The 25,510-nt window shown below is 45.8% G+C and overlaps 1 protein-coding gene across 5 annotated transcripts in view; it reads right to left on the bottom strand.

The window, feature by feature from the left end:
* HLCS (holocarboxylase synthetase) overlaps positions 1–14,543 on the bottom strand; it is a 223,798-nt gene extending 209,255 nt beyond the window's left edge. The window contains exons 1-2 of one of the 5 annotated variants that reach the window (XM_070377547.1): positions 4,145–4,305; positions 2,479–2,532 (exon numbers count right to left, since the gene is read on the bottom strand). Coding sequence is in view for 1 of the 5 variants with exons in the window: in XM_070377521.1 (XP_070233622.1) it covers positions 14,375–14,452 (78 nt within the window). In the remaining 4 variants the exon portion in view is untranslated. Of the gene's footprint in view, positions 1–2,478; positions 2,533–3,785; positions 3,865–4,144; positions 4,306–14,374 lie in introns of those variants that run through there. The other 4 variants (XM_070377537.1, XM_070377521.1, XM_070377530.1 and 1 more) reach the window with 4 other exon arrangements.
* Positions 14,544–25,510: the final 10,967 nt, after the last annotated feature.

The following is a 25,510-nucleotide window of genomic DNA, read 5'->3' as shown; positions in this document are numbered from 1 at the left end:
AGCCAAGCAAGAGACTTAGGTTCAGTTTCTAGGTCAGGAAGATACCCTGGAGGAGGAAATGGCAACCCACCCCAGGATTCTTGCCTGGGAAATCCCATGGACAGAGAAGCCTGGCGGGCTACAGTCCATGGGTCACAAAGAGTCCAGGGGGACACAACTGAGCTCACATGCACATTAAGACACTATGAGAAAGACACAGTTCTAGAATGAAAAAGGTATTTGCAAAACACAAATCCTCAATAAAGATTCACTCCCTAGCCTATAATAAAGAATTCCAGGGACTTGCCTGGCAGTCCAGTGGTTATGACTCAGCCCTTCCACTGCATGAGGCTCAGGTTCAATCGCTGGTGGGAGAACTAGAATCCCTCATGCTGCCTGGCGTGGCCAAAAGAACAAAATTCCAAATCAGTAAGAAAAAGTCAGGGAAAAAAAGGGGGTGGTGGGGAGGTGTGCTAAAGACTTGAATAAGCTCTTCAAAAAAGCCATTTGGCAAATAAAAGGTGCTCAGGACTCCCCTGGTGGTCGAGTAGCTAAGACTGTGGTCTCAGTGCAAGGGGCCCAGATTCAATCCCTGGTCAAGAAACCAGATCTGACCTGCTACGACTAAGAGTTCATGTGCCGCAACCAAAGAACCCGCCTGCCGTCATGAAGAGTGAAGATCCCACATGCCGCAACAAGGACCAGCGCAGCCAAATAAAAAAAAATATTTAAAAATAAATTTAAGAGGGGATGGTGGCAGACAGTGCAGGGTGTGCCACTTTGAGCCCCAAGGACAGCCATTTGCACCCAGATCAGATAAGCTAGGACTGCAGAGTTCAAGCACACCCACAGAGCTGCCGCAGGATGGCATCAAGATCTCCAGGGCAAACAGCTGGCTCTGGAAACACACCAAGCCTACTCCCATAGACAAAGGGGGCTTCTGACAGTGTCTGGACGGCAGCAGAACCTCACTAATTCACTCCTGTTTCAAGGAACAGTAATGAAAATCTAAAGTTAAAAACTAGAGTCTAAATGCAATGTGGTAAGTAAAGAAGTGCTATGTGATATCCTGAACTGGATCTGAAACAGCAAAAGAACTGTAGTAGAAGAACTGGTGAAATCTGAAGTCGTAGTTAATAGTATTGTGCTAATGTTAATGTATGTGGTTTGATAAACCCATGGTTGTATAAGATATTAACACTGGAGGAAGCTGAGCAAATGAACTCTGTACTATTTTTGCAACTTTGTGGTAAGTTCCAGAAGTATTTCAGAATAAGTTATGAAAATCAAAGGATGACTGTCCACTGAATTTCACTGGCATTTTTTCCCCCTTTCCCTAACTGGCCATGTCATCTTAAGGACATCATTTCATCTCTCTGGACCCTGGTTTTTCAACTGTTTAAAAAAAGCAGAAGGGAGACAAACCAGATCATCTCTAACTTCCCCTTCAAGCGCTAAAATTCTCAAAAAAATCCTAATACATTTACACCGTGATTCAATTTGCAAGGATTTGACTAGCAGTGACCTCATTTACCTCCATATCCCTGGGGTTTAGCACTGTGACAGCACAGTAGATGCTCCACAAACATTTCCTGACGCTAAACTGGCTCCTGACTTCCGTTTGTAAAGTGAAGTAAAACTGTTACCTCTTTCGCCCAGTTGGCCACTAGAGAGCGGAGTACTCACAAAATTTTCTCCATAGAAAGCAAACTTGTCTTCATCCAGCAGAGGGGAATGGTCCTTTATATCCCAGGCGCATAATAAAAGTTTTCCTGGTTGGGGAGGGGAGTCACCATCTGTGAAGAGTCACCTGCCCATCAGACAGGACCAGGACCGGCAGCTGGGCTGGTCAGTACCGTAAGTTTCCAGAACTAACAATGCCACGCTCCTTCAGAAAGCCCTTAGCAGCCTCAAAAGTCTAAACCACCTCAGTGGATCAGAGACTACACCACAAAGAGATGAGCTGCCCCTCACCCCCTCCAAGCACCAAGTTTGTCTTCTGAGCAATTCTGTCCCGTTTTCTGAAAAATCTCACTTTTAGAGGACGAGTTATTGGGGTCAAACGAATGAATGGGGAAACGGACTAAAACCATTACACTTTAAATGAGAAAAGGAATTCCCTGGTGGTCGAATAGTTAGGGCTCTGGGATTTCACTGCCGGGATTCGGGTTCAATCAGGGAACTAAGATCCTACAAGCCACATAGCCAGGCCAAAAAAAAAAAAAAAAATTTTTTTTTTTTTAATGAAATGAGAAAGATTATTGGCAGCGCATCTCCCCACCCAGCCCAGGGCCCATCCAGGGCATATCTGAGCAATGAGAAGGGGCCAAGAAAGAACCAAGGGACAGGCAGACGGGCATCAAGGGAGAACTGGAAGAGCAAAGGGACTGAAGGGCCAGAAGCTGAAAGGGCCCTAAGCCAGAGAGCCCTGGGAGTGTGCGTGGCGGCCAGCAAAACACAGGTGAAGATGACTTAAAAGGCAGACTCACGGATACATACCTCCAAGTGGACAAACAAGGTCTCACGGTATAGCAGAGAACTATATTCAGTATCCTATGATAAACCATAATGGAAAAGAATATTAAAAAAAAAAATTAAGGACTTCACCTTCCAGGGCAGGGGGTTCAGGTTCAATCCCTGGCTGGGGAACTAAGAGCCACATGCCTCGAGGCCAAAAAAATCAAAACAAAAGCAATATTGTACCAAATTCAATAAAGACTTTAAAATGGTCCACATCAAAAAATGTTATTAAAAAAGAATCTCCAAGTGTATAGAATCATAAAGATCATAAAACCAAGACATATCTTGGTTATGCATATCCAGTTATGCATATCACTGCATATCACGCAGCACTGCAATTATATGAAAATTCAAGAGTCATACTTGTACCAATCCTAAGTTTCATGGATCTTCCCCCAAAACAAACAAAGCAGACTCAGCCTGAAATGGCAGACACTGCAGTAACACCCAGGACAGTCAGGTCCTCTCCTTGTGGCTGAAAGTGCCACAAAAAGGGGCCGATGAATCACATCATAATTTTCTCTTTTCTCTCAGCCAACCTGAACATTTTCCCCTGGGAACTGCAACTTAGTGATTAGAGAAAGCCAAACCCTGCTTAAAAGGGAGGGGGTAAAAGTCATATACCTGTTATAAAGCATTGCTACTGGAAATTTCATGAGTCTGAAAGGGAAGTTCCATGGCAAGAGTGGATGGGGAAGCCAGGAGCTGTCATACAGCCCCTCACATCCCCAGCCTGGACTTTGCTTCCCGGTTTTCACTGAATTTGGTTCCCATAGAGGTACCACTACCAGGCTCCTCAGAGGCAAGGCTGCAATGTCCCCTTGTTAATCTCCCTTGCTCTGCAATCAACCTTGGATTTTTAAAAGGCCTCTATGCAAACCCTGCTTCTTCATCCCCAGAGCTTTAAGTCTATAAGAAAATAACAATAAATCTGGTGGGGGAAAAAAATTGAAATTCAGAGTGTAGAAAAGCAAGAAGCCATCTCAGGAACCACAGGGCCCTGAAGGGAGAAAAGAGCCATCTCCTGGAGAAGCCAAGGGCGGCGAATGCTGCCGAATTGGAACTTGGGACGCAGCGCACAGAGAGCAAGACTGCAGGCTGGAAGGCAGCCTGCACCCAGCCACCCATCAGGCATCTTGAAAACAGCAAAAGCCGGAGAGCAGGCCGAGATGGAACGACTGGTTTCTATAAATAAGTCTCTCTAGGTGGAGATCAAACAGCAAGATCAAAGGTAGGAAATCCGAGCCCTTGCTTGCCAACCCACGCGGGGCACCCCAGCCCTTTACCTGGTTAAGAGGGAGCCCTCAGTAACAGGTGCCTGTGGGCCAAGCCCTGGGACCCCGCGGCCAGTGCACCCGATTGCGGGGGGGTGGGGTGGGGGGTAGAGTGGGGGCAGAGGCTTCCCCCAAGGACAGAGCAGGTGGCTGCAGGGGCATGGGAAGCAGGCCGTGGGAAAGGCCGGGTGGAGATCCCCCTTGGTTGGGGCCCCGCTGCCCGGCACAACCCCAAATCCTGCCCGCTGCTCCGGCCTCCGCTGACCACATTGGCTGGGGCTTCTGGACGCTCCAGAGCACCGTTCCCACTGCCCTCCTCCGTCCCCCTTTCCGCATCGATCACCGCCTGGCCCGCCCCAGCATCCTCCTACCTGAAACCCTGAAATATTAGCTCAGGCCTTCAATGTTACTGGGCTTCCCTGGTAGCTCCGCTGGTAAAGAATCCGCCTGCAATGCAGGAGACCTGGATTCGATACCTGGATTGGGAAGATCCCCTGGAGAAGGGCAAGGCTACCCACTCCAGGATTCTGGCCTGCAGAGTTCCATGGACAGTCCACGGAATTGCAGAGTTCGACACGACTGAGCAACTTTCACTTTCAATGTCACTATGTCACCTCCGGGGGTGGCACAGGCCGCCTTCCAGCTGCCCTGCAACTCTGCTCGCCCACACTGCCCTTGCGGGTCCAGGGTGTCTGCCTCCCCTGGAGACGTGTGGAAGCCCTGGGGACAGGGACCCGGATCTGTGTTCCCAGCTCACAGTGAGGGTGGCCGAAGCTTTTGCTGAATGAAGGAGAGAGGAGAGGCGCCGCATAGGGATCCCCTCGGTAGGATGTTGGCTGAAGGAGGTGGACAGTAGAGAGCTGAACTTGTTTACTCAGTGGATTGCTGTTCCTCCCTGGCATTACTCCTCCTTTCAGTACAACTGAGAGCTGGATGTATTAACTAAGTCTTCCTTTACTAAGAGCAATAGGAGATTTCCATTGTTTCCCTAGGGTATGGTCCCTGCATGGTAGGTCTCTTCAGTAGTGTCCAGCTCTTTCTGACCCCATGGACTGCTCCTCTGTCCGTGGGATTCTCCAGGCAAGAATACTGGAGTGGGTTGCCATTTCCTTCTCCAGGGGATCTTCCAGACCTAGGGATCGAACCCTTCTCTCTTACAGTTCCTGCATTGGCAGGGGGATTCTTTACATCACCTGGGAAGCCCATCCTAGGGATGAAGGAGTCTTAATTCTGCCATGTGAACCCTTCTGAACCCTTCCAACACAGCATTTTCAAACAAGGACTGGAGGTTTCCTCCTCTTTGGGGAAACAGGGAATTCATTATTGGGGGGTATGGGGGGAAGTGGACTGACACCTGGGATCGATTAGATACCCACAAAGGGGAAAGCAGTTGTCTCGACCTCCAGAGAAGTGCTTAGGGATGGTCCAAGGAATAAACTCCAGGTCAGAGAAAACCTCAAGCTGAGATCTCCACCACACCCGATACATTTTGACAGCTACAAAATAGTCCATGTTTGAGTATCCATGATCTGTTTAGCCATTCCTCTGGTTTTTTGTTGTTGTTGTTGTTTTTTGGTCAGGCCAATCGAGGGGCTTGGGATCTTAGTTCCCCACCAGTGATTGAAACAGGGCCTAGGCAGTGAAAGCACTGAGTCCTAACCACTGGACTGCCAGGGAGCTCCCAGGGACTACTGTAGAATGTGCACACTTAAGTCGCTTCCTGTACAAAAGTTTTCTCCACATCCTCACTAATACTTACTAATACTTGTTTTTTATGATAGCCTTTCTGACAGGTGAGAGGTGATATATCACCATGGGTCACTGTTTATTTAGTGAGTGAAATCGCTCAGTGTGTCCGACTCTTTGCGACCCCATGGACTGTAGCCCACCGGGCTCCCCTGTCCATGGGATTCTCCAGGCAAGAATACTGGAGTGGGTTGCCATTTCCTTCTCCAGGGGATCTTCCCGACCCAGGGATCAAACAGGTCTCCTGCATGTTTACCATCTGAGCCACCAGGGAATTGTTTGTTTAGGGGTTGTTGTTTTTGTTTTTGTTTTTGCCTTACCGCCCAGCGTGCAGCATCTTCCTTCCCCAACCAGGAACTGAATCCGTGCCCTCTGCGATGGGTGTGCAGAGTCTTACCACTGGACCACCAGGGAAGTCCCTCACTGTGGTTCTGATTTAGCATTCCCTGAAGATTAGTGATATAGAACATTTTTGCATAAGTCTATTGGTCATCTGTATGTCTTTGGAAAAACGTCTATTTCTAAAGTCCTCTGCCCATTTTTTAAATACTTTTAATGTTGAATTCTGTTTTTTTTTTTTTTTTGAGGACCCAAGTTACTACTATACCGTCAAAAAAATAAACTGTGGAATCAACCTCTGGGGCTATAATCACTGTATCACAATGTCACTCATTTGGCTCTGGGTGTACAATACGAAGCACCTGCAGCTTAATATGCATTCACTTAGATATTAACTCCTTATAGACATATTGTTTGCAAATATCTTCTCCATTCAGTAGGCTATTTTCTCCTTTTGTCGATAGTTTCCTTCATTGTGCTAATGTCCACTGCCATTTTTCAACTTTGGTATTACTGTATTTCCTACTGATTTTATGGGTTCTTTATATTGGGTTGGCCGAAAAGTTCATTCAGGTTTTTCTGTAAGCTGTCATAATGTTGTATTAAGGGCGTCAACGCTGGGCTGGTATATAGTTGTGGCTTTTTTTTTTTTAATTTAGCTGTATGGGTTCTTAGATGCAGCACACAGGCTCTCCAGTTGTGGTGAGGGCTCCAGAGCATGCAGGCTTCAGGAGCTGCACTGCTCTGGGTTCAGTTGCACGAGGAAGCTTTGTTCCCCAACTAGGGATTGAACCCAAGCCCCCTGCACTACAGGGCAGACTTTACCAGTGAGCCACCAGGGTAGTCCCTGCTTATGGCACATTTTTAATCAGTTTAACATTTGCCTTTTAATTTTAAGATGATTTTTGAGGTATCAATTTTACATTTCAATTAAATAAAACCTCAATTTTTTTCATGACATTTACCATTGCTTTTATGTTTAGAGTCATCCCCAATTTCCCAAACTATAAATATTCCCTAGTAGTTATAATTTTTAAATGGTTACCTTTCAGATTAGCCATCATCTTGAAGGCCTCTTCCAATTAGAAAATTGTATGGTTTCTTGATTTTTATCTACATTGCTATTTTCAAATTCAACATGCAAAAACAGTAGACACCAGTGATGTTTTCAACTGCAACACATTCAAAAGAATTTCCAGTAACATATGTAAGGTACAAAATCTAGTAATAACATGAATATTATGTACCTAGCCCTCATTAAGAACTAGATTATTGCCAAATGAGCTTGATAGCTTACTGAAACTGCATTCATATAAAATCCTAGACTTTTTCTTTTTAAAAAAATCACTAATCCTAGACTTCCTTGGTGATCCAGTGGTTAAGAGTCTGTGCTTCCACCGCAGGAGGCGGAAGTTTGATCCACCATCCAGGGAAGTAAGATCCCACATGTCATGCACGTGGCCAAGACAAAACAAACAAAAAAAGTCACTGGTCCTAATTCTAGCTGTACTTTTGCTGCTGACATTTGAAACCAATGTCAACAGGTTTACTCCTGTTAAACTGTATCCTGTTGACCTGTGCCCCTTGGATTTAGTCAACTAGGACCTGCCATCCTAACTATTAACTACCTTCCAAGTTTACATCACCCATGAAATGCAGCACCTCCCCTGGAGAAGCTTGAAAATCAAATAAAATGAAGTGATAAACTGGTAAACACTCCATCCTGGCTATCCCTCTTTAAAGTATTACAATGCACATTAAAAGAAAAAAGAAAGAAATTATTGCCAACAATGCTATACTTCTTACCATGCCTAACTATCCTCAATTTTATATATATATATTTTTTTAATTCATTTTTATTTATTTGGCTGCACAGGGTCTTAGCTGTGGTATGTGGGATCCAGTTCCCCAACCAGGGATCAAACCCAGGGCCCCAGCATTGAGAGATGAGAGTCTTAGCCACTGGACCACCAGGGCAGTCCCTCAATTTTATATTTTTATTTACTTTGTTTTTAAAAATCTTACTATAAGGACTTCCCTGGTGGCCCAGTGGTTAACAATTCGCCTGCCGTTTCAGAAAACACAGGTTTGATCCCTGGTCTGGGAAGATCCCACATGCCATGGAGCAACTAAGCCCGTGTGCCACAACTTCTGAGCCCCCGCTGCGAAGCCTGCGAGCCACAACTACCGAAGCCCGTGTGCCTGGAGCCTGAGCTCTGCAACAGGAGAAGCCCCCGCAATGGGAAAGCCTCCAACCATAACACAGAGTAGCCCCGCTCGCCGCAACTAGAGCAAGCCCACGGACAGTAAGGAAGACCCAGTGCAGCCAAAAATCAATGAGTAAATCCATAAACTTAATAAAAGAAAATCTTAATACAAATAAATACGTCCCTAAAAGCTCAAGTTTTTTAGCTTCAAAAATATTATTCAAAAAGGAACCTTCTAAGCCTTGTCACTAATTGTTTCTAAGCTTCACACATATAACTGTGCGTGTGCCCTAAGCCGTTTCAGTTGTGTCCGACTCTGTGACCCTATGAACTGTAGCCCGCCAGGCTCCTCTGTCCATGGGATTTTCCAGACAAGAATACAGGAGCAGGTTGCCATTTCCCTCTCCAGAGGTTCTTCCTAACCCAGGGATCGAACCCTTGTCTCCTGTGTCCCCAGCATTGCAGAAAGATTCTTTACCCACTGAGCCACCTGGGAAGCCGCATAATTTTGCATAGCTGGACTTTATTCATTTTCACTGCTATATAATATTCTGTTCTACCATAGATTGTTTAGCCATTGTCCTGTTGATGGACACTGGGTTATTTCCAGTTCATTTGCTCTGACAAGTAATGCTGCTCTGAACATTCCCTTACTTGCCTCTCTGGAGTCCATGTTGAAGCATTTCTCTGGGAACACACCTACTTAGGATAGGAGATACTGGATCAAGTTAATGTTGAGTGTTAAAAACATAACACTAAGCGGTTTTCCAAAGTAGTTAAAGCAATTTACACTCCCATTACTAGCAGTTTTTATTTCAACTCAGTATCTTTTAGGCCAAATACTCTTTCTTTTTTATTTTAGATTTCTACTAATGTTCACAGCTATCTTGCAGTCATGAGGTTCCTGAACACAAAGCATCACATTGTGTTTCTTAGCCAGAAGAATCCTCCGGAGGCACAAATCCCTTATTGTCCAAAGTCTAGATTTAGGTCATGGTGGTTTGGATTAGACCCATGAGTCCTAGGACAAGGGTAGGGAAGTTGCTAACCGAAAAAGTCTGCTGGAAAACCCCCCACGCTATGCTTACAGCAGCCGTTTTGGGGTAGCAAGCCCCCTGCCATAGTGCGGGGAGTTTCCCAGGACTGGGAGAGCCCTTTGCATGAGCAGCTGCTTTTAAAATCTCCTGCTATTTGTAGCTCTGTTCTCTCACCTCCCATGGTTACTTACAACCTTCTATTTAAATCAACCACTCTTAGCATCTTGAATTACTACCCTCTTATTAAAGGCTTTAAAAACACTGGCACTCTTTGATTTGGTATTCCTAATTCTGGGCATTTATACTAAAAATGGTGACAAAAGAAAGAATTTCTATTCGTAAAGATGTTGATAGCATCATTGTTTGTAAGAATGATTTTTTAAATTGGAAAATTTAATGTTCAACAATAGAGAACATATAGTGTAAATTGTAGCATATCCAGTTCAATGGTACAAAGCAAAACAGAGACTTTTTTTTCTTCCCCGAACCTTTTGAGATTAAGTTGCAGAAATCTTGACTCTTCACCCACAAATACTTTAGGGATTATTTCCTAAGAACGAGAAGGCTCTCTTAGGTAACCAACCTACAATGATTAAGTTCAGAAAATTAACATAGATCCAATGCTAACATCTACGACCGAGTCCATATTCACATTTTGCCAATTGTTCCAATAACATCCTTTATGCAACATTTTTCCCACTTCAAAGTTACACCTTTTCATTGGAGTTGTCATGTCTCTTTATTCCTCTTTACTCTGGAACAGTTCCCTAATCTTTGTCTTTCGTGACTTAGACTTTATTTTTTTGGACTAAGCCAGGTCTTAATTGCAGTATGTGGGATCTAGTTCCCTGACCAAGGATCAAACCCAACCCCCCTCATTGGGAGCATGGAGTCTTAACCATTGGACCAACAGAGAAGATCCACAACATAAACATGTTTTTAAAAATCAGGCCATGGAGAAGGAAATGGCAACCCACTCCAGTATTCTAGCCTGGAAAATCCATGGGTAGAGGAGCCTGGCAGCTATAGTCCATAGAGTCCCAAGAGTCAGACACAACTTTGTGGAAGTTTCCCATTTAACTAATGGAAATATCTCTGGAAGTTTCATGAATGTATTAAGGGTACGTAAGATGAAAGGTACTCTGGTCTGTGGTTCATTCAATGCAGTATTTCTTTCCCGGCATTTTTGCTTCTTTTCTTTCCAACTTTCTTTCCCCCCTCCCCTCCCTCTTTCCTTCGTGTGCTTCCAATACCATGCATCCCTTCCCACTTATAAACAGTTTAAGGAAATATTTTCCCAGTTGTTCAAAGAAAGTCTAGTGATTACTCTTAAAAAAAGAATCAGGCCCATTACTTTGTAGTCTGTCCTTCAATTTTAGTTTGTCTGATGTTAACCCAGGATGCTTCCCTAGTAGCTCAGATGGTAAAGCATCCGCCTGCAATGCAGGAGACCGGGTTCAATCCCTGGGTTGGAAAGATCCCCTGGAGAAGAAAATGGCAACCCACTCCAGTATTCTTGCCTGGAGAATTCCACGGACAGAGGAGCCTGGCGGGCTACAGACCATGGAGTCGCAAAGAGTCAGACACGACTGAGCAACTAACACACACACCCCATGATCCAATTCAAGTTATGCATATTTGGCACTTTTTTTACGTCATTCTCTGCAGTGCTGATTTTGATCACATGGTTAAGGTGGTTTTCGCCAAATTTTCCCACTATAAAGCTTCCTTTTTTCCCTTTGTAATTATTAAATAATCTGTGGAATGATCCTTTGAGACTGTGTAATAAGTATTTTTTCATACTGGAGACTGAGGGGTTACAGTCCATGGAATCACAAACAGTCAGATGACTGAGTGACTAACACTCACTTTAACTGAGTGAGCTACTTCTCCAAGGAACTTCGGAGAATGGGATTTAGAACCAAAATACGAACACTAGGAATGCGTAGGGCCACTGGCTCGGCCCTGGTCCCAAAGTTCTTTCAGCAGGCAGATCTGGGAACGGGAGCCCAGTCCACAGAGCTCTCCCTGGCCTTCCTCCCTCCAGACTTGTGCCACTTGCTCCCGGCGAGACTCCTCGCTCTCAGCAATGCCGTGATAGTGCCTAATTTGCTTAATCCCAAAATACACAGAAAATACTTTCAGAATTGCCAGAAAAGGCCATGGCTGGATGGCATCACTGACTCGATGGACGTGAGTCTGGGTGAACTCCGGGAGTTGGTGATGGACAGGGAGGCCTGGCATGCTGCGATTCATGGGGTCGCAAAGAGTCGGACACAACTGAGCGACTGAACTGAACTGAACTGAACTACGTGCAGTTCAAATTTTGTCTTTTGTTTGCTTGTTTACACACAGAAAGCATATAGTCAAGAGTTTTGTTCAACACAGACAAAACACAAACTTAAGGTTACCAAAGGGGAAGGGGAAGGAGGAGAAACTGGGAGTTTGGAATTAACATATACACATTCTCTCTCTTTAGTAGCTAAGTCATATTCGACTCTCCCGACCCCATGGACTGTAGCCTGCCAGGCTCCTCTGTCCATGGGATTCTCAAGGCAAGAAGACTGGAGTGGGTTGCCATTTCCTCCTTCACATATACACACTACTATATATAAAATTTGATAAATGGGACTTTCCTGGGGGGTCCAGTGTTTAAGCATTTGCCATGCAATGCAGAGGACACAGTTTCAATCTATACTGCCTTGAAGGAAGGCCAGGCATGTTCAAGTGCCAGGCACACTCAAGCCAGAAGTCTTAATAGTTAAAACACAAGAAAATACATATGGAGTCCAAATCTTGTTACATGAAGTCAGGGAGTTAATGGTCCTTGAAGAAGAGCATTTATGCATGTAGCCAAGACAGGAATTAAAGGTGTAAGGTGAAAGAAACTTGGTGAAAGGGGACATTATGCTGAAACCTGAGATGAATCATATTTTAATATAAAGTAAGTGGAAGTGTCACTCGCTCAGTCCTGTCTGGCTTTGCAACCCCATGGACTGAAGCCTGCCAGTCTCCTCTGTCCATGGAATTTTTCAGGCAAGGATACTGGAGTGAGTTGCCATGACTTTCTCCAGGGGATCTTCCCCACCCAGGGATCTAACCAGATCTCCTGCATTGCAGGCAGATTCTTTGCTGTTTGAGTCGCTAGGAAAGTTCCCATTTAGTGTACATCACCACCATATGACAATCACCCAGTTAGACAATCTAGGGTCAAATAACTAATGATGTAAGCCTTGATGTCTTCCCAAAAGTGAGGAAAAAGACGGTCTTCTCCCCACTTATTTTTTGGAAACAACATTATTTTTTAAAGGCTTTTTGGGAGCAGTTTCATGTTCACAGAAAAATTGAGAAGGTACAAAAATTGTTCATATACCCTTCCCCCTCTCCATGCATAGCCTCCCCCACAACTTTTGCTTTGATTATACAAATATAGCCCTCTTTGTTCTTAGGGCTGCAAGCCCTTGCCTGCCCACCAGTATCTCACACAAGCGTCCTATGCTAATAAACTAATTGTGTTCATCTCTTTGCCTCATGCTGAAATCTTTCCACAAGGAGACAAAAGAACGTAAGAGATTCAGTAAGTCCTGACACCAGGGCAGTCAGTCAGTCAGTTCAGTCCCTCAGCCGTGTCCGACTCTCTGCAACCCCATGGACTGCAGCACGCCAGGCCTCCCTGTCCATCACCAATTCTTCAGTTTCCATGAAATGACAGTGGGTTCCAGTCCCCTCCTCAACCAGGGATTAACAAAGCTCCGTCTAGTCAAAGCTATGGTCTTTCAAGTAGTCGTGTATGGATGTGAGAGTTGGACTATAAAGAAAGCTCAGCACCAAAGAATTGATGCTTTCGAACTGTGGTGTTGGAGAAGGTCCTTGAGAGTCCCTTGGACTGCAAGGAGATCCAACCAGTACATACTAAAAGAAATCAATCCTGAATATTCATTGGAAAGACTGATGCTGAAGCTGAAACTCCAATATTTTGGCCACCTGATGCGAAAAACTGACTTATTTGAAAAGACCCTGATGCTGGGAAAGACTGAAGGCAGGAAAAGGGGATGACAATGGATGAGATGGCTGGATGGCATCACCAACTCAATGGACAGGAGTTTGAGTAAACTCCGGGAGTTGGTGATGGACAGGGAAGCCTGGTGTGCTGCAGTCCATGGGGTCGCAAAGACTCGACATGACTGAGCAACTGAATTGAACAGTTGTGTTGTTGGTTTTTTTACCCTTGCATCTGGATCGTGGGTCATTAGAAAGCCTCTGCCCACACGCAGGTTCCAGAAAAACTCGTCCCCGCTTGCTAGCTGCGGCTGGGCCGGTTCAGTTGCCGCCCCTAATCCATGCGTCTGAGCGCCCCCGCAGCGAACACGGGGGGCGGGACCAGCACACTGGCGCTTCGGGCCGCGCGTGCGCACTGACGAGCGGGCCGTGCCAGCCGGGGCTCCGCAGCGGGAGGCGCGCGAGTGCCGCAGGGCCCCTTCCCGGCCTCGGCGGAAACTCCGCCCCTCTCGCTGGCTGCGGTGGCTCAGCCGGCTCAACGCCGGTGCGCCCCCGCGACCCCGACCAAAGACGAACGAGGCCCTCGGAGGGGCGGCGACCAGCCTATCCCACCCGACACCCTCCCTGACGGGTGCGGCGCCCCGTATACTTCTGAAGGGGGCAGGCCGGCCGGCTTCTCCGCCCGAAGGTCGCCCTCCTGACCCGCCGCCGCGCGCTGCGCCCCCTCGTGGCCAGGCAGCCGCTGTGCAGGCTGGGCTTGCGGACCACCCGGGCTTCCGCCGGGCCCCGGGGCGCCCGCAGCGTGAGAGCTGGACCGCGCCCAGTGCAGCTCAGCTCAGGTCAGCCGTGTCGGACTCTCTGCGACCCCCTGGACCGCAGGACGCCAGGCCTCCCGGTCCATTACCAACTCCCGGAGTTTACTCAAACTCAAGTCCATCGAGTCGGTGATGCCATCCAACCATCTCATCCTCTGTCGTCCCCTTCTCCTCCCGCCCTCAATCTTTCCCAGCATCAGGGTCTTTTCCAATGAGTCCCTTCTTTGCAACAGCGGACCAGATTCAGGAGAGATAAAAAAAAAAAAAAAACCCGCGGATGCTTCTCATCCAGGAGACGTCTCTCCCCACCGCCTACCCGTTGTGGGCCTTTTAGCTCTTTAACCCTCCTTCCCGCAGCCCGCCAGTCTCACCCCCTTACTCCATCCAGCCTTATATACCCTCCTGGAAAGATGTTGAGCAAAAATAAGAGGCCCTCCGCTTGCCTCCTCTGGTCTTACCCCGACGAACACCGAATGTGGATACGTGGGGGTCTTTGCTAACATCAACAACCGGTTCTTCGATTTTCTGCCCACCATATCAGACGCCAGCCGCGAATCCGGGTACCCAGGCTACGGGGCATTTCTGAAGCCCGGCCAGACGAAAAGGCCCACAGGTTCCCACCATCCAGCTCCCGGTTTGATAATTTGCTAGAACACAGAAGGCAGCCAAGCGCTGTACTTACTGTTTCCGGTGAGAGATGCTCAGAAGCAGGAGGTGGGGGAGGCAGACGGTCCAAGCCCTCTCCGGGTTGCCCTCTCGGTAGCGCTTCCCAAGGGTTTTTATAGAGGTTTCTTTGAAGCAGGTCAGGAGAAAGTGCCAAACCTCTTTGGTTGGCTCCTCTGGACCCCCATCCCCCATCCCAAGCCATTTAGAAGTTCGCCAATTATCACCTCATTAGCATAAACTTTGATAGGCTTGAAAGGGGCTCATTATGAATAACAGAGACTCTCTTAACACAGAGGGAAATTCCAAGGATTTTAGGAGATCAGTGACAGGAATTAGGGACAAAGGCCAAATTTTTTTTATTATTATACCTCAAATCCTTAACCCAAATAAATCATGAGAAAAACGTTAGACAGATTCTGTCAAAGTCAGCCATTGGAAGAATTGGAGAACTTCACAGGCAAGAGGATCTTAAGGAAATGGTTAAATGTAATGTGGTATCTAGATGGAATCTTGGGATGAAGAAAGGACATCAGGGAAAACGAGATCTGAATAAAGTAGGGATTATAGCTTCTAAAGAATGTTCCAACTACTGGGCTTCCCTCCTAGCTCAGTTGGTAAAGAATCCACTTACAAGGCAGGAGACCTGGGTTCGATCCCTAAAGACAGAGAAGGAAGCCTAGGAAACTTTGGGGACCCACTCTAAGTTAATGATCGCTCAAGAAATCTCTTGGAAAGTAGGCTTGTTTAATTATAAAACCATAAACAAAACCACAAGATAAGCTCCAGGCCATTACATGGAAGAATGTCACCACCCTTCTACTAATACGATAATCCTAGTTTGACCACATAGGGTCACACAAATTAGGGCCCTCCCTAATTTGAAGTAGGAATTAATGATGTATGTGGTGGTGGTTTAGTCTAAGTCATGTCCAACTCTTGCGACCTCATGGACTGTAGCCTGCTAGACACCTCTGTCCATGGGATTCTCCAGGCCAGAATACCTGAATGAGTTGCCATTTCTTTCTCCAGGGGATCTTCCCCTGGACTGGGCGTGCTGCAGTCCAGTTCAGTTCAATCGCTCAGTCATGCCCGGCTCTTCGAGACCCCATGGACTGCAGCACGCCAGGCTTCCCTGTCCATCACCAACTCCTGGAGCTTGCTCAAACTCATGTCCATCGAGTCGGTGATGCCATCCGACCACCTCATCCTCTGTCGTCCCCTTCTCCCCCTGCCCTCAATCTTTCCCAGCATCAGGGTCTTTTCCACTGAGTCAGTCCTTCACATCAGGTGGCCAAAGCAGTGGAGTTTCAGCTTCAGCATCAGTCTTTCCAGTGAATATTCAGGACTGATTTCCTTTAGGATAGGCTGATTGGATGTCCTTGCAGTCCAAGGTACTCTCAAGAGTCTTCTCCAACACCACAGTTCAAAAGCATCAATTTTTCAGCGCTCAGCTTTCTTTATGGTCCAACTCTCACATCCATACATGACTACTGGAAAGACCATAGCCTTGACTAGATGGACCTTTGCTGGCAAAGTAAGATCGCTGCTTTTAATATGCTGTCTAGGTTGATGATAGCTTTTCTTCCAAGGAACAAGCATCTTTTAATTTCATGGCTGCAGTCACCATCTGTAATGATTTTGGGGCCCAAAAAAATAAAATCTGCCACTGTTTACACTGTTTCCCCATCTATTTGCCATGAAGTGATGGGACTGGATGCCATGATCTTACTTTTCTGAATGTTGAGCTTTAAGCCAACTTTTTTCACTCTCCTCTTTCACTTTCATCAACAGGCTCTTTAGTTCTTCTTCACTTTCTGCCATAAGGGTGGTGTCATCTGCATATCTGAGGTTATTGATATTTCTCCAGGCAATCTTGATTCCAGCTTGTGCTTCCTCCAGCCCTGCATTTCACATGATGTTCTCTGCATATAAGCTAAATAAGCAGGGTGACAATATACAACCTTGACGTACTCTTTTCCCAATTTGGAACCTGTCTGTTGTTCCATGTCCAGTTTTAACTGTTGCTTCTTGACCTGGATACAGATTTCTCAGGAGACAGATCAGGTGTTCTGGTATTCCCATATCTTTAAGAATTTTCCATGATTTGTTGTGATCCACAACAGTCAAAGATTTTGGCATAGTCAATAAAGAAGTAGATGTTTTTCTGGAACTCTAGTAAGAAGTAGATGTTTTTCTGGAACTCTAGTTCTTCTTCAATGATCTGGTGGATGTTGCTGCAGTCCATAGAGTCTCAAAGAGTCGGACACGACTGAGTGACTGAACAATAGCAACAATAGAGCTACCGCTTCATAGTGCTTCCAGTTTTTGAGAATTGGACATAAAGAAGGCTCAGTGCTGAAGAATTGACTCAAGAGCCTGACCCACCTATGTGAGCTGACCAGTGGAGACCACTGAGAAGGTTGCAAACTCTTCATTTAAAAGGTGACACCCAATCTCACAGATGCCTCCTACTCTTCATCACAGGGAATAGGCAGTGAGCTGGGCAAATGTACTCATCTTTATTTCAAAGGTTTGGAAAACACTGCATTTCCAGGCCATAGATTCCAAGGGTTGTCTTCCTTTTTCTCCTTATACTCTCCTTGTTCCTCTCTTAACTCCTTTGAAATCTGCGTCCATCGGAGTGTTCTCCCTTTTCGGGGAGTTCACTGATGGCCCGGGGTTAGGATGCAGCACTTTCGCTGCCATAATCCCGGGTTCAGTCCCTGGTCAGTGTTCTCAGCTTTCAACACCATAATAACCCAGAGGGTCAAAGGAAATAAGGGAGGCCTGAATTTCGACTTCGAGTAGAAGCAGAATTTCAGCATGACTGGGAGCCTGGATGGTGTCATTTGAGGACAATCAGAATGAACTCTGGGTCTGGCTGCCACCAGCGCCCAGCACAATATAGGACAAATTGTGGCTGGCCCCTGGACTATCAGATCAGATCCAACAGGTGACGGGGTGAGGTGGGGTGGGGAGGGGTGCCTATCTTCCATCTGGCATGCTTGCTAAACTCCTTTAAAAAGAAAACCACAGACCCAAAATGGCATCCATGGTGCTAAAAGCCCATGATACCAAACCCAGCTTTCATACCCAGCCTAATTGTAGTTTTGACTTTCCTCGGAAATGTGATCTTAGCCAACCAATTTGGAATTTTCTGGTCAGCACCAGTGAGGTCATCAGTCTTTCAGACTCACCTTGCTCCCCCTGAGGAAGAAGGGGGGATCAGCATGATAAAACCATTGCCTAGACACTTCCCTGGTGATACAGAAGTTAAGACTCAGGGGACACCAGTTCAATCCTGGGTCATGGAACTAAGTTGCCATGGAGTGACACCAAAAAAATAAACACTTGCGTTTCTGTTTTCCCCCCAAAATGTTCTCAACTGAAAATAATCCTTTCTTTTCTTTTGCTCATAGCTCTCCTGTTCCACTCTTCTTCTAATAAAAACCCTCCATTTTGTACGATTCTATGGAGTGCCCACCCTTCTAGCTTCCAGACAAGGCACAGCGTACTAAGTGAAACACGTAATTAAGCCAATTAGATCTATTGACTTGGTTGGGTTTTTTAACATGCAAAGTCTAGAGAGAGCCCTGTGAGTTCATGTCTAACTCCTGATTTTCTGGGTGACCTTGAGGAAATTATTTAAAATTGTATTTTTTTTTTTTACTAAATTTCTTTCAAAATTTGAATATAAACTTTCTAATATAGGCCTGAATTTGAGCAAACTCCAAGAGACAGTGAAGGACCGAGGAGCCTGGCTTGCTGCAGTCTGTGGGGTAGCAGAGAGTCAGACACGACTCAGCGATAAACAACAACGTAGGCACAAAAGCATGTCTGTCTTGTTGGCCGCCCAACCCCAGCGCTAGAAGGAGTGTGTCAAACACAGGAAGTATTACACGATTATTGAAGAAGGAAATAGAATAGATAATAGGGATACAAAAAGATATGGAAGTGAACATTGAACTGTTCTTCTGGGAAAAAATGACTTAACATCTCCATGATTTCGGTTCTTCACCTGTCAAATGTGGATAATACTACTCTCTCCCTTGTAAGTCTGTGTGGACCAAGTGAATTAATATTCTTAAACCACAGTGCCAGGCACATAATGGATGCTCAGTAAAAGTTAGCCAAAGTTAAGACGACTACATTAGCTAGTATTAGTGTGAGGGCAGGCCATTTCCTGAGCTTCTGTCATCTCGCTTCTGAAATGGAGAGGACCCAGGAATTGATACCACAGGCCACTTCCAGCTTAGGATCTGGGGTGTGGCTTCCCTCATATTGCACGCCAGACTCTATCTATATCTATCAGTTCAGTTCAGTCGCTCAGTCATGTCCGACTCTTCGAGACCCCATGGACTGCAGCACGCCAGGCTTCCCTGTCCATCATCAAAACCCAGAGCTTGCTCAAACTCATGTCCATCGAGTCAGAGATGCCATCCAACAATCTCATCCTCTGTCATCCTCTTCTCCTCCTGCCTTCAATCTTCCCCAGCATCAGGATCTTTTCAAATGAGTCAGTTCTTCGCATCAGGTGGCCAAAGGATTGGAGCTTCAGCTTCAACATCAGTCCTTCCAATGAATATTTAGGACTGATTTCCTTTAGGATGGACTGGTTGGATCTCCTTGCAGTCCAAGGGACTCTCAAGAGTCTCCTCCAACACCACAGTTCAAAAGCATCAATTCTTCGGCGCTCAGCTTTCTTTAGAGTCCAACTCTCACATCCATACGTGACCACGGGAAAAACCATAGCTTTGACTAGACGGACCTTTGTCAGCAAAGTAATGCCTCTCCTTTTTAATATGCTATCTAGGTTGGTCATAGCTTTTCTTCCAAGGAACAAACATCTTTTAATTTCATGGCTGCCGTCACCGTCTGTAATGATTTTGGAGCCCAAGAAAATAAAGTCTGTCACTGTTTCCATTGTTTCTCCATCCATTTGCCATGAAGTGATGGGACCGGATGTCGTGATCTTTGTTTTTTGAATGTCAACTTTTAAGTCAGCTTTTTCACTCTCCTCTTTCACTTTTATCAAGAGGCTCTTTAGTTCCTCTTCACTTTCTGCCAGAAGGGTGGTGTCATCTGCATTTCTGAGGTTATTGATATTTCTCCTGGCAGTCTTAATTCCAACTTGTGCTTCATCCAGCCCAGCATTTCACATAATGTACTCTGCACACAAGTTAAATAAGCAGGGTGACAATATACAGTCTTGACATACTCCTTTCCTAGTTTTGAACCGTCTGTATTTATGTCATTTTTTTTTCACACAGCACTAGAAAGACGTAGGCAACATGTAACTACGTGATTCTTTGTCCTCTTACAGACACAATTAATAGAGTGAATCTTACGGTTTCCCTGGTGGTCCAGTGGTTAAGAATCCATCTTGCAATGCAAGGGACATGGGTTCCATCCCTGATCTGGGAAGATCCCATATGCCTCGGGGCAACTAAACCCCTCACAGCAACTACCGAGCCTGCGCTCTAGATAGAGCTCAGGAGTCGCAACTACTGAAGGCTGTGTGCCTAGAGCCTGTGCTCTGCCGCAAGAGAAACCACTGAAGTGAGAAGCCCGAGCACGGCAACTAGGAAGAGTTGAGTAGCCCCAGCCTGCTGCAACTAGAGAAAATCCCAAGCAGCAACCATGACCCAGCACAGCTCAAAATAAATAAATGAATGAATGAGTCTTTTTTTTAAAAAATAAGTGAATCTTAGATCCAACTATGGAGGACATATTTGGGACTTCCTAGTGGTTGAATGGTTAGTTCTCAGTGCTTCCTCTTCGGGGGGCACTTGATCAGAGAACTAAGATCCTGCAAGCCATGGGGTGAGCCTGCCACTTCCAAAAAAATAGGCTCCATTGAGGATGTATTCGTTTCCTGGGGCTGCCATAACGAATTAACATCAACTGGGGCCTAAAATAACAGAAGAAATCGAGGTATCTGCGTTTCTTCATCCTGGAGGCTCTCCTGGATTTGGGTGGCTGCACAGTCCTGGGCATTCCCCCGCTTGATGTGTTATTCGAGAATCTGCCTCTGTCTTCACACCTCCTTCCTGTGTCTCTGCTTCAGGTCTCTCTCTGCCTTTCTCTTACAAGGAAACCCATTGCTGGATTTAGTGTTTACTCTAAATCTAATTACATCTGCAAAGACCCTGTTTCTAAGTAAGGTCACATTCACAGATGCTGGGGTAAGAACTTGGACATATCTTTTGGGGCAACTATTTGATCCTCTTTAAGTGGAATACCACCCTGTTTTCTTTGGGGACAGCCTGAAGTGAGATCCTATTTTTTATCACCTGCCACATGTGGCTAAAACATTGCTTTCCGTATTCTCTCGCTTTGGATGTTAGGTCAGCATACATAATTAAATTAGACCACTGCTAAGTTTTTGCCTTCATTTCCTGCAGAAGCTACACACTCTCCAGCACCTTCTATATTGTTGTTGTAAACACCAGGATATAGTAGTGAACACAAATAGAATTTTTTTTGCCTTCATGGAGATGACATCCTACTGGGAGAGGCAGACAATAAATAAAAGATTTTTTAAATAGTATATTAATATAAAAATATAATATGTATTCTAGAGGCTACATCGGAGAAGGTGATGGTACCCCACTCCAGTACTCTTGCCTGGAAAATCCCATGGACGGAGGAGCCCAGTAGGCTGCAGTCCGTGGGGTTGCTCAGAGTCGGACAGGACTGAGCGACTTCACCTTCACTTTTCACTTTCATGCATTGGAGAAGGAAATGGCAACCCACTCCAGTATTCTTGCCTATAGAATCCCAGGGACAGGGGAGCCTGGTGGGCTGCCATCTCTGGGGTCGCACAGAGTCGGACACGACTGAAGTGACTTAGCAGCAGCAGCAGCAGCAGAGGCTACATACACCCCAGTGTTCACAGCTACATAATTTATAATTGCCAAGGTATGGAAACAAGCTAAGTGTCCATGAATAGATGAATGGATAAAGATGTGGTGTGTGTTCATGCTCCCTAAGTCGTGTTTGACTCATTGCCACCTCACAGACTATAGTCCACCAGGCTCCTCTGTCCATGTGATTTTCCCAGCAAGAATACTGGAGTGGGGAGACAGTTCCTTCTCCAGGAGATCTACCTGACCCAAGGATCAAACTTATGACTTCTGCACTGCAGGCAGATTCTTTACCATTGAGCTGCCTGGGAAGCCACGATGGAATATTACTCAGCCACGAAAAATGAAAAGTTGCCATTTGCAACAACGTGAATGGAATTGGAAGGCATTATGTAGAAGACTCTTGAGAGTTCCTTGGACTGCAAGGAGATCCAACCAGTCCATCCTAAAGGAGACCAGTCCTGGGTGTTCTTTGGAAGGACTGATGCTAAAGCTGAAACTCCAATACTTTGGCCACCTCATGAGAAGAGTTGACTCATTGGAAAAGACCCTGATGCTGGGAGGGATTGTGGGCAGGAGGAGAAGGGGAAAACAGAGGATGAGATGGCTGGATGGCATCACCAACTCGATGGACACGAGTTTGTGTGAACTCCAGGAGTTGGTGATGGACAGGGAGGCCTGGCATGCTGTGATTCATGGGGTTGCAAAGAGTCGGACAGGACTGGACGACTGAACTGAAGTGACTGATGCTAAGTGAAATAAGTCAGATGGAGAGACAGATACTGTGTGATACCAGTTATATGTGGAATCTTAAAAAAATACAACAAACTAGTGAATAAAACAAAAAAGAAGTAGATTCACACACACATACACACACACACACACACATATATATATAAAACTCGTGGTTACCAGCGGGGGGAAGGGAACAGGATGGGGAGAAATAGGTGCAGAGGGGGAATAAAAGGGTTATTATGGGATTATATGAAATCATGTGTGTGAAACTTTTGAAAATCTTAAAGCACTATAGAATTTTTTTAAAAGAAGCCAATAATAGTATGCTAAATGTGGCGCTTACTATGGACAAAAATAAAGCAGGTAAAGAAAGAGGACAGACAGTGCTGAGGGATGTGTGTGTGTGTGTGAGAGAAAGAAAGAGAGAGATGATTTAAACACATGTCCAGGGAAAGCATCACCCTCAGGGGACACTTGAGTAAAGTCTTGAGGAAGATAAGAGGCAGGTTCACGCAGGAGGTGAGTGTGTCTGGGATGTTCCTGGTCTACAAATAGTCCAGAGGCCAGGGGTTTTAGAGGGAGGGATGGAAGTAGATGAGATCTGAGAGGTAAAGGGTGTGGGGGGAGGCCAATCAGGGTCTTGTGGCCATTGATCTGGTCTGGATTTAATGCAGGGAGTATCTGGGGACGGTTCCAGTGTCCAGACATCAGTTATCATGTGCTTGAGCCATGGATGTCCACAGTCACGGAGGAAGCTTGGTTACTAAATGTTTTCCCCACTCCCACCTTGAACACAAATTTCATGTTAATTTTTATTTTTCAAAAGCAAACTCAAAAAAAAAAAAAACAAACTCAAGGACTTCCCTGGTGGTCCAGTGGTAAGTTTCTGAGTTTCCAATGCAGGGGGCACAGGTTTGAACCCTGGTAGGGGACTAAGATCCCACATAAGGTTCAGCCACAAATTAAAAAATAACAATAAAAATAAATTTAAAAAAAGAAAGCAAACGCAAGGCTTAAACTAAGAATTCAAACCAAACATATTTCATCTAGCAATCTCACTTCTGAGTATATACCTGAAATAATTAAAAGCGGGGACTTGTGAAGGCTGTTCATTGCAGTATCATTCACAGTAGCCGAAAGACAGAAGCAACCCAAGCATTCACTGACACATGAATGGGTAAAAGAATAATATTCAATGGAATATTACATGGCCTTGAAAAGGAAGGATATTCTGACACTTGCTACAACGTAGATGAACCCGGAAGACTGTTAAAGAAACAAAATTTGAGTACATTTTAAAGATCTTCTTGATTTTATTCAAGGATTTATGAATCAGCATCCAACCTAGAAGATAAAAAAGAGCTCTGAGGAGCTGTACACAATAAAAGACTTTTACAGGCAGAAGGGAGCAGGAACAAGGAAGTTAATGGGGCACCAAGCAGATTGGTTGTGGCAGGTGCCCTTCCTTCAGGGGATGGCAGGGTCTGTGAGGCAGGTGACCTCACTACTGCTGAGCAGATGACTCCTGATTGACTGGTTTAAAAGATCCCATTTCTGGAGGAGGCCAGACTCTAATTGTCTTAGTTTGGCAACATGTGGCTTAGCAGAAGTGACTCCGTATGGGGTCTCTTGTGTTGTTTTTCTAAGATTTTTTTTTCTTTTTTTGGTTGGAGCATTTTTGACATCTTTATTGAGTTTGTTACAATGTTGCTCCTGTTGTTTATTTGTTTGTTTGTAAAGTTTATTTATTTTGGCTGCCCTGGGTTTTCATTGGGCTTCCCTCATAGCTGTTAGTAAAGTATCTGCCTGCTTCAATTCCTGGGTCCGGAAGATCTGCTGGAGAAGGGATAGGCTACCCACTCCAGTATTCTTGGGCTTCCCTGGTGGCTCAGCTGGTAAAGAATCCGCCCGCAATGGGGGAGACCTGGGTTCGATCCCTGGGTTGGGAAGATCCCCTGGAGAAGGGAAAGGCTACCCACTCCAGGATTCTGGTCTGAAGAATTCCATGGATAGTCCATGGAGTTGCAAAGAGTCGCACACGACTGAGAGACTTCCACTTCACTGGGTCTTCATTGCTTTTTGAGGGCTTTCTCTAGTTGGGGCGAATGGGAGCCACTCTGTTTCAGAGCATGGGCTTCTCAATGCAGCGGCTTCTCTTATTGCAGAGCACAGGCCCAGGTGCCCCGTACTTGCAGTGCCCCTGCCCAGTTGTTCCGTGGCATGTGGAATCTTCTGGACCAGGGACTGAACCTGTGTCCCCTGCATTGGCAGGCAGATTCTTCTTCACTGCACCACCAAGGAAGTCTTTGCCTCTCTTTTCTGTTTTGGTTTCTTGGCCCTGAGGTACTGTGGGATCCTAGCTCCCTCACTAGGGATGGAACCCACACCCTGGCACCCCACCCGCTAATCCCTGGCACTGGAAGGTGAAATCTCAACCACTGGACCAGCAGTGAGGCCCTTGTCTCGTGGCTCAGATGGTAAAGAATCTGCCTGCAGTGCGGGAGACTGGGGTTCAGTCCCTGGATTGGGAAGATCCCTTGGAGGAGGAAATGGCCACCCACTCCAGTATTCTTTCCTGGAGAATCCCATGGACAGAGGAACCTGGCAGGCTATAGTCCATGGGGTTGCAAAGAGTCAGACACAACTGAACGACTACTATAACAGGGTATTATGCTAAGTGAAATAAGACAGTCACTAAAGGACAAATCGGAGAAGGCAATGGCATCCCACTCCAGTACTCTTGCGTGGAAAATTCCATGGACAGAGGAGCCTGGAAGGCTGCAGTCCATGGGGTCACTGAGGGTTGGACACGACTGAGCGACTTCACTTTCACTTTTCACTTTCATGCACTGGAGAAGGAAATGGCACCCCACTCCAGTGTTCTTGCCTGGAGAATCCCAGGGACGGAGGAGCCGGGTGGGCTGCTATCTATGGGGTCACACAGAGTTGGACACGACTGAAGTGACTTAGCAGCAGCAAAGGACAAATACATGACCCACTTACATGAAGTACATAGAATCGTCAACTCTTAGAACAGAAAGGGAGAAATGGGGTTATTATTTAATGGGTGCAGAGTTTGTTTGGAATGATGAAGAGGTTCTGGAGTTGGATGATGGTGATGGGTGCATAAAAATGTGAATGTATTTAATACCACTGAAGTGTATACTTAAAAATGGTTAAAATGGTAATTTTTAAGGACTTCCCTGGCAGTCCAGTTGTTAAGACTCCACACTCTCAGTGCAGGGGTATTGGTTCGATCCCTGGTTGGGGAAGTAAGATGACACAGGAGCAGCCAAAATTTAAAAAAAAAAAAAAAAAAAAAGTGTA

The sequence above is a fragment of the Bos mutus genome, chromosome 1 (genome assembly GCF_027580195.1).
Source record: "Bos mutus isolate GX-2022 chromosome 1, NWIPB_WYAK_1.1, whole genome shotgun sequence".
Lineage (NCBI taxonomy): Eukaryota > Metazoa > Chordata > Mammalia > Artiodactyla > Bovidae > Bos > Bos mutus.
This window is presented reverse-complemented; position numbering and strand designations above follow the sequence as displayed.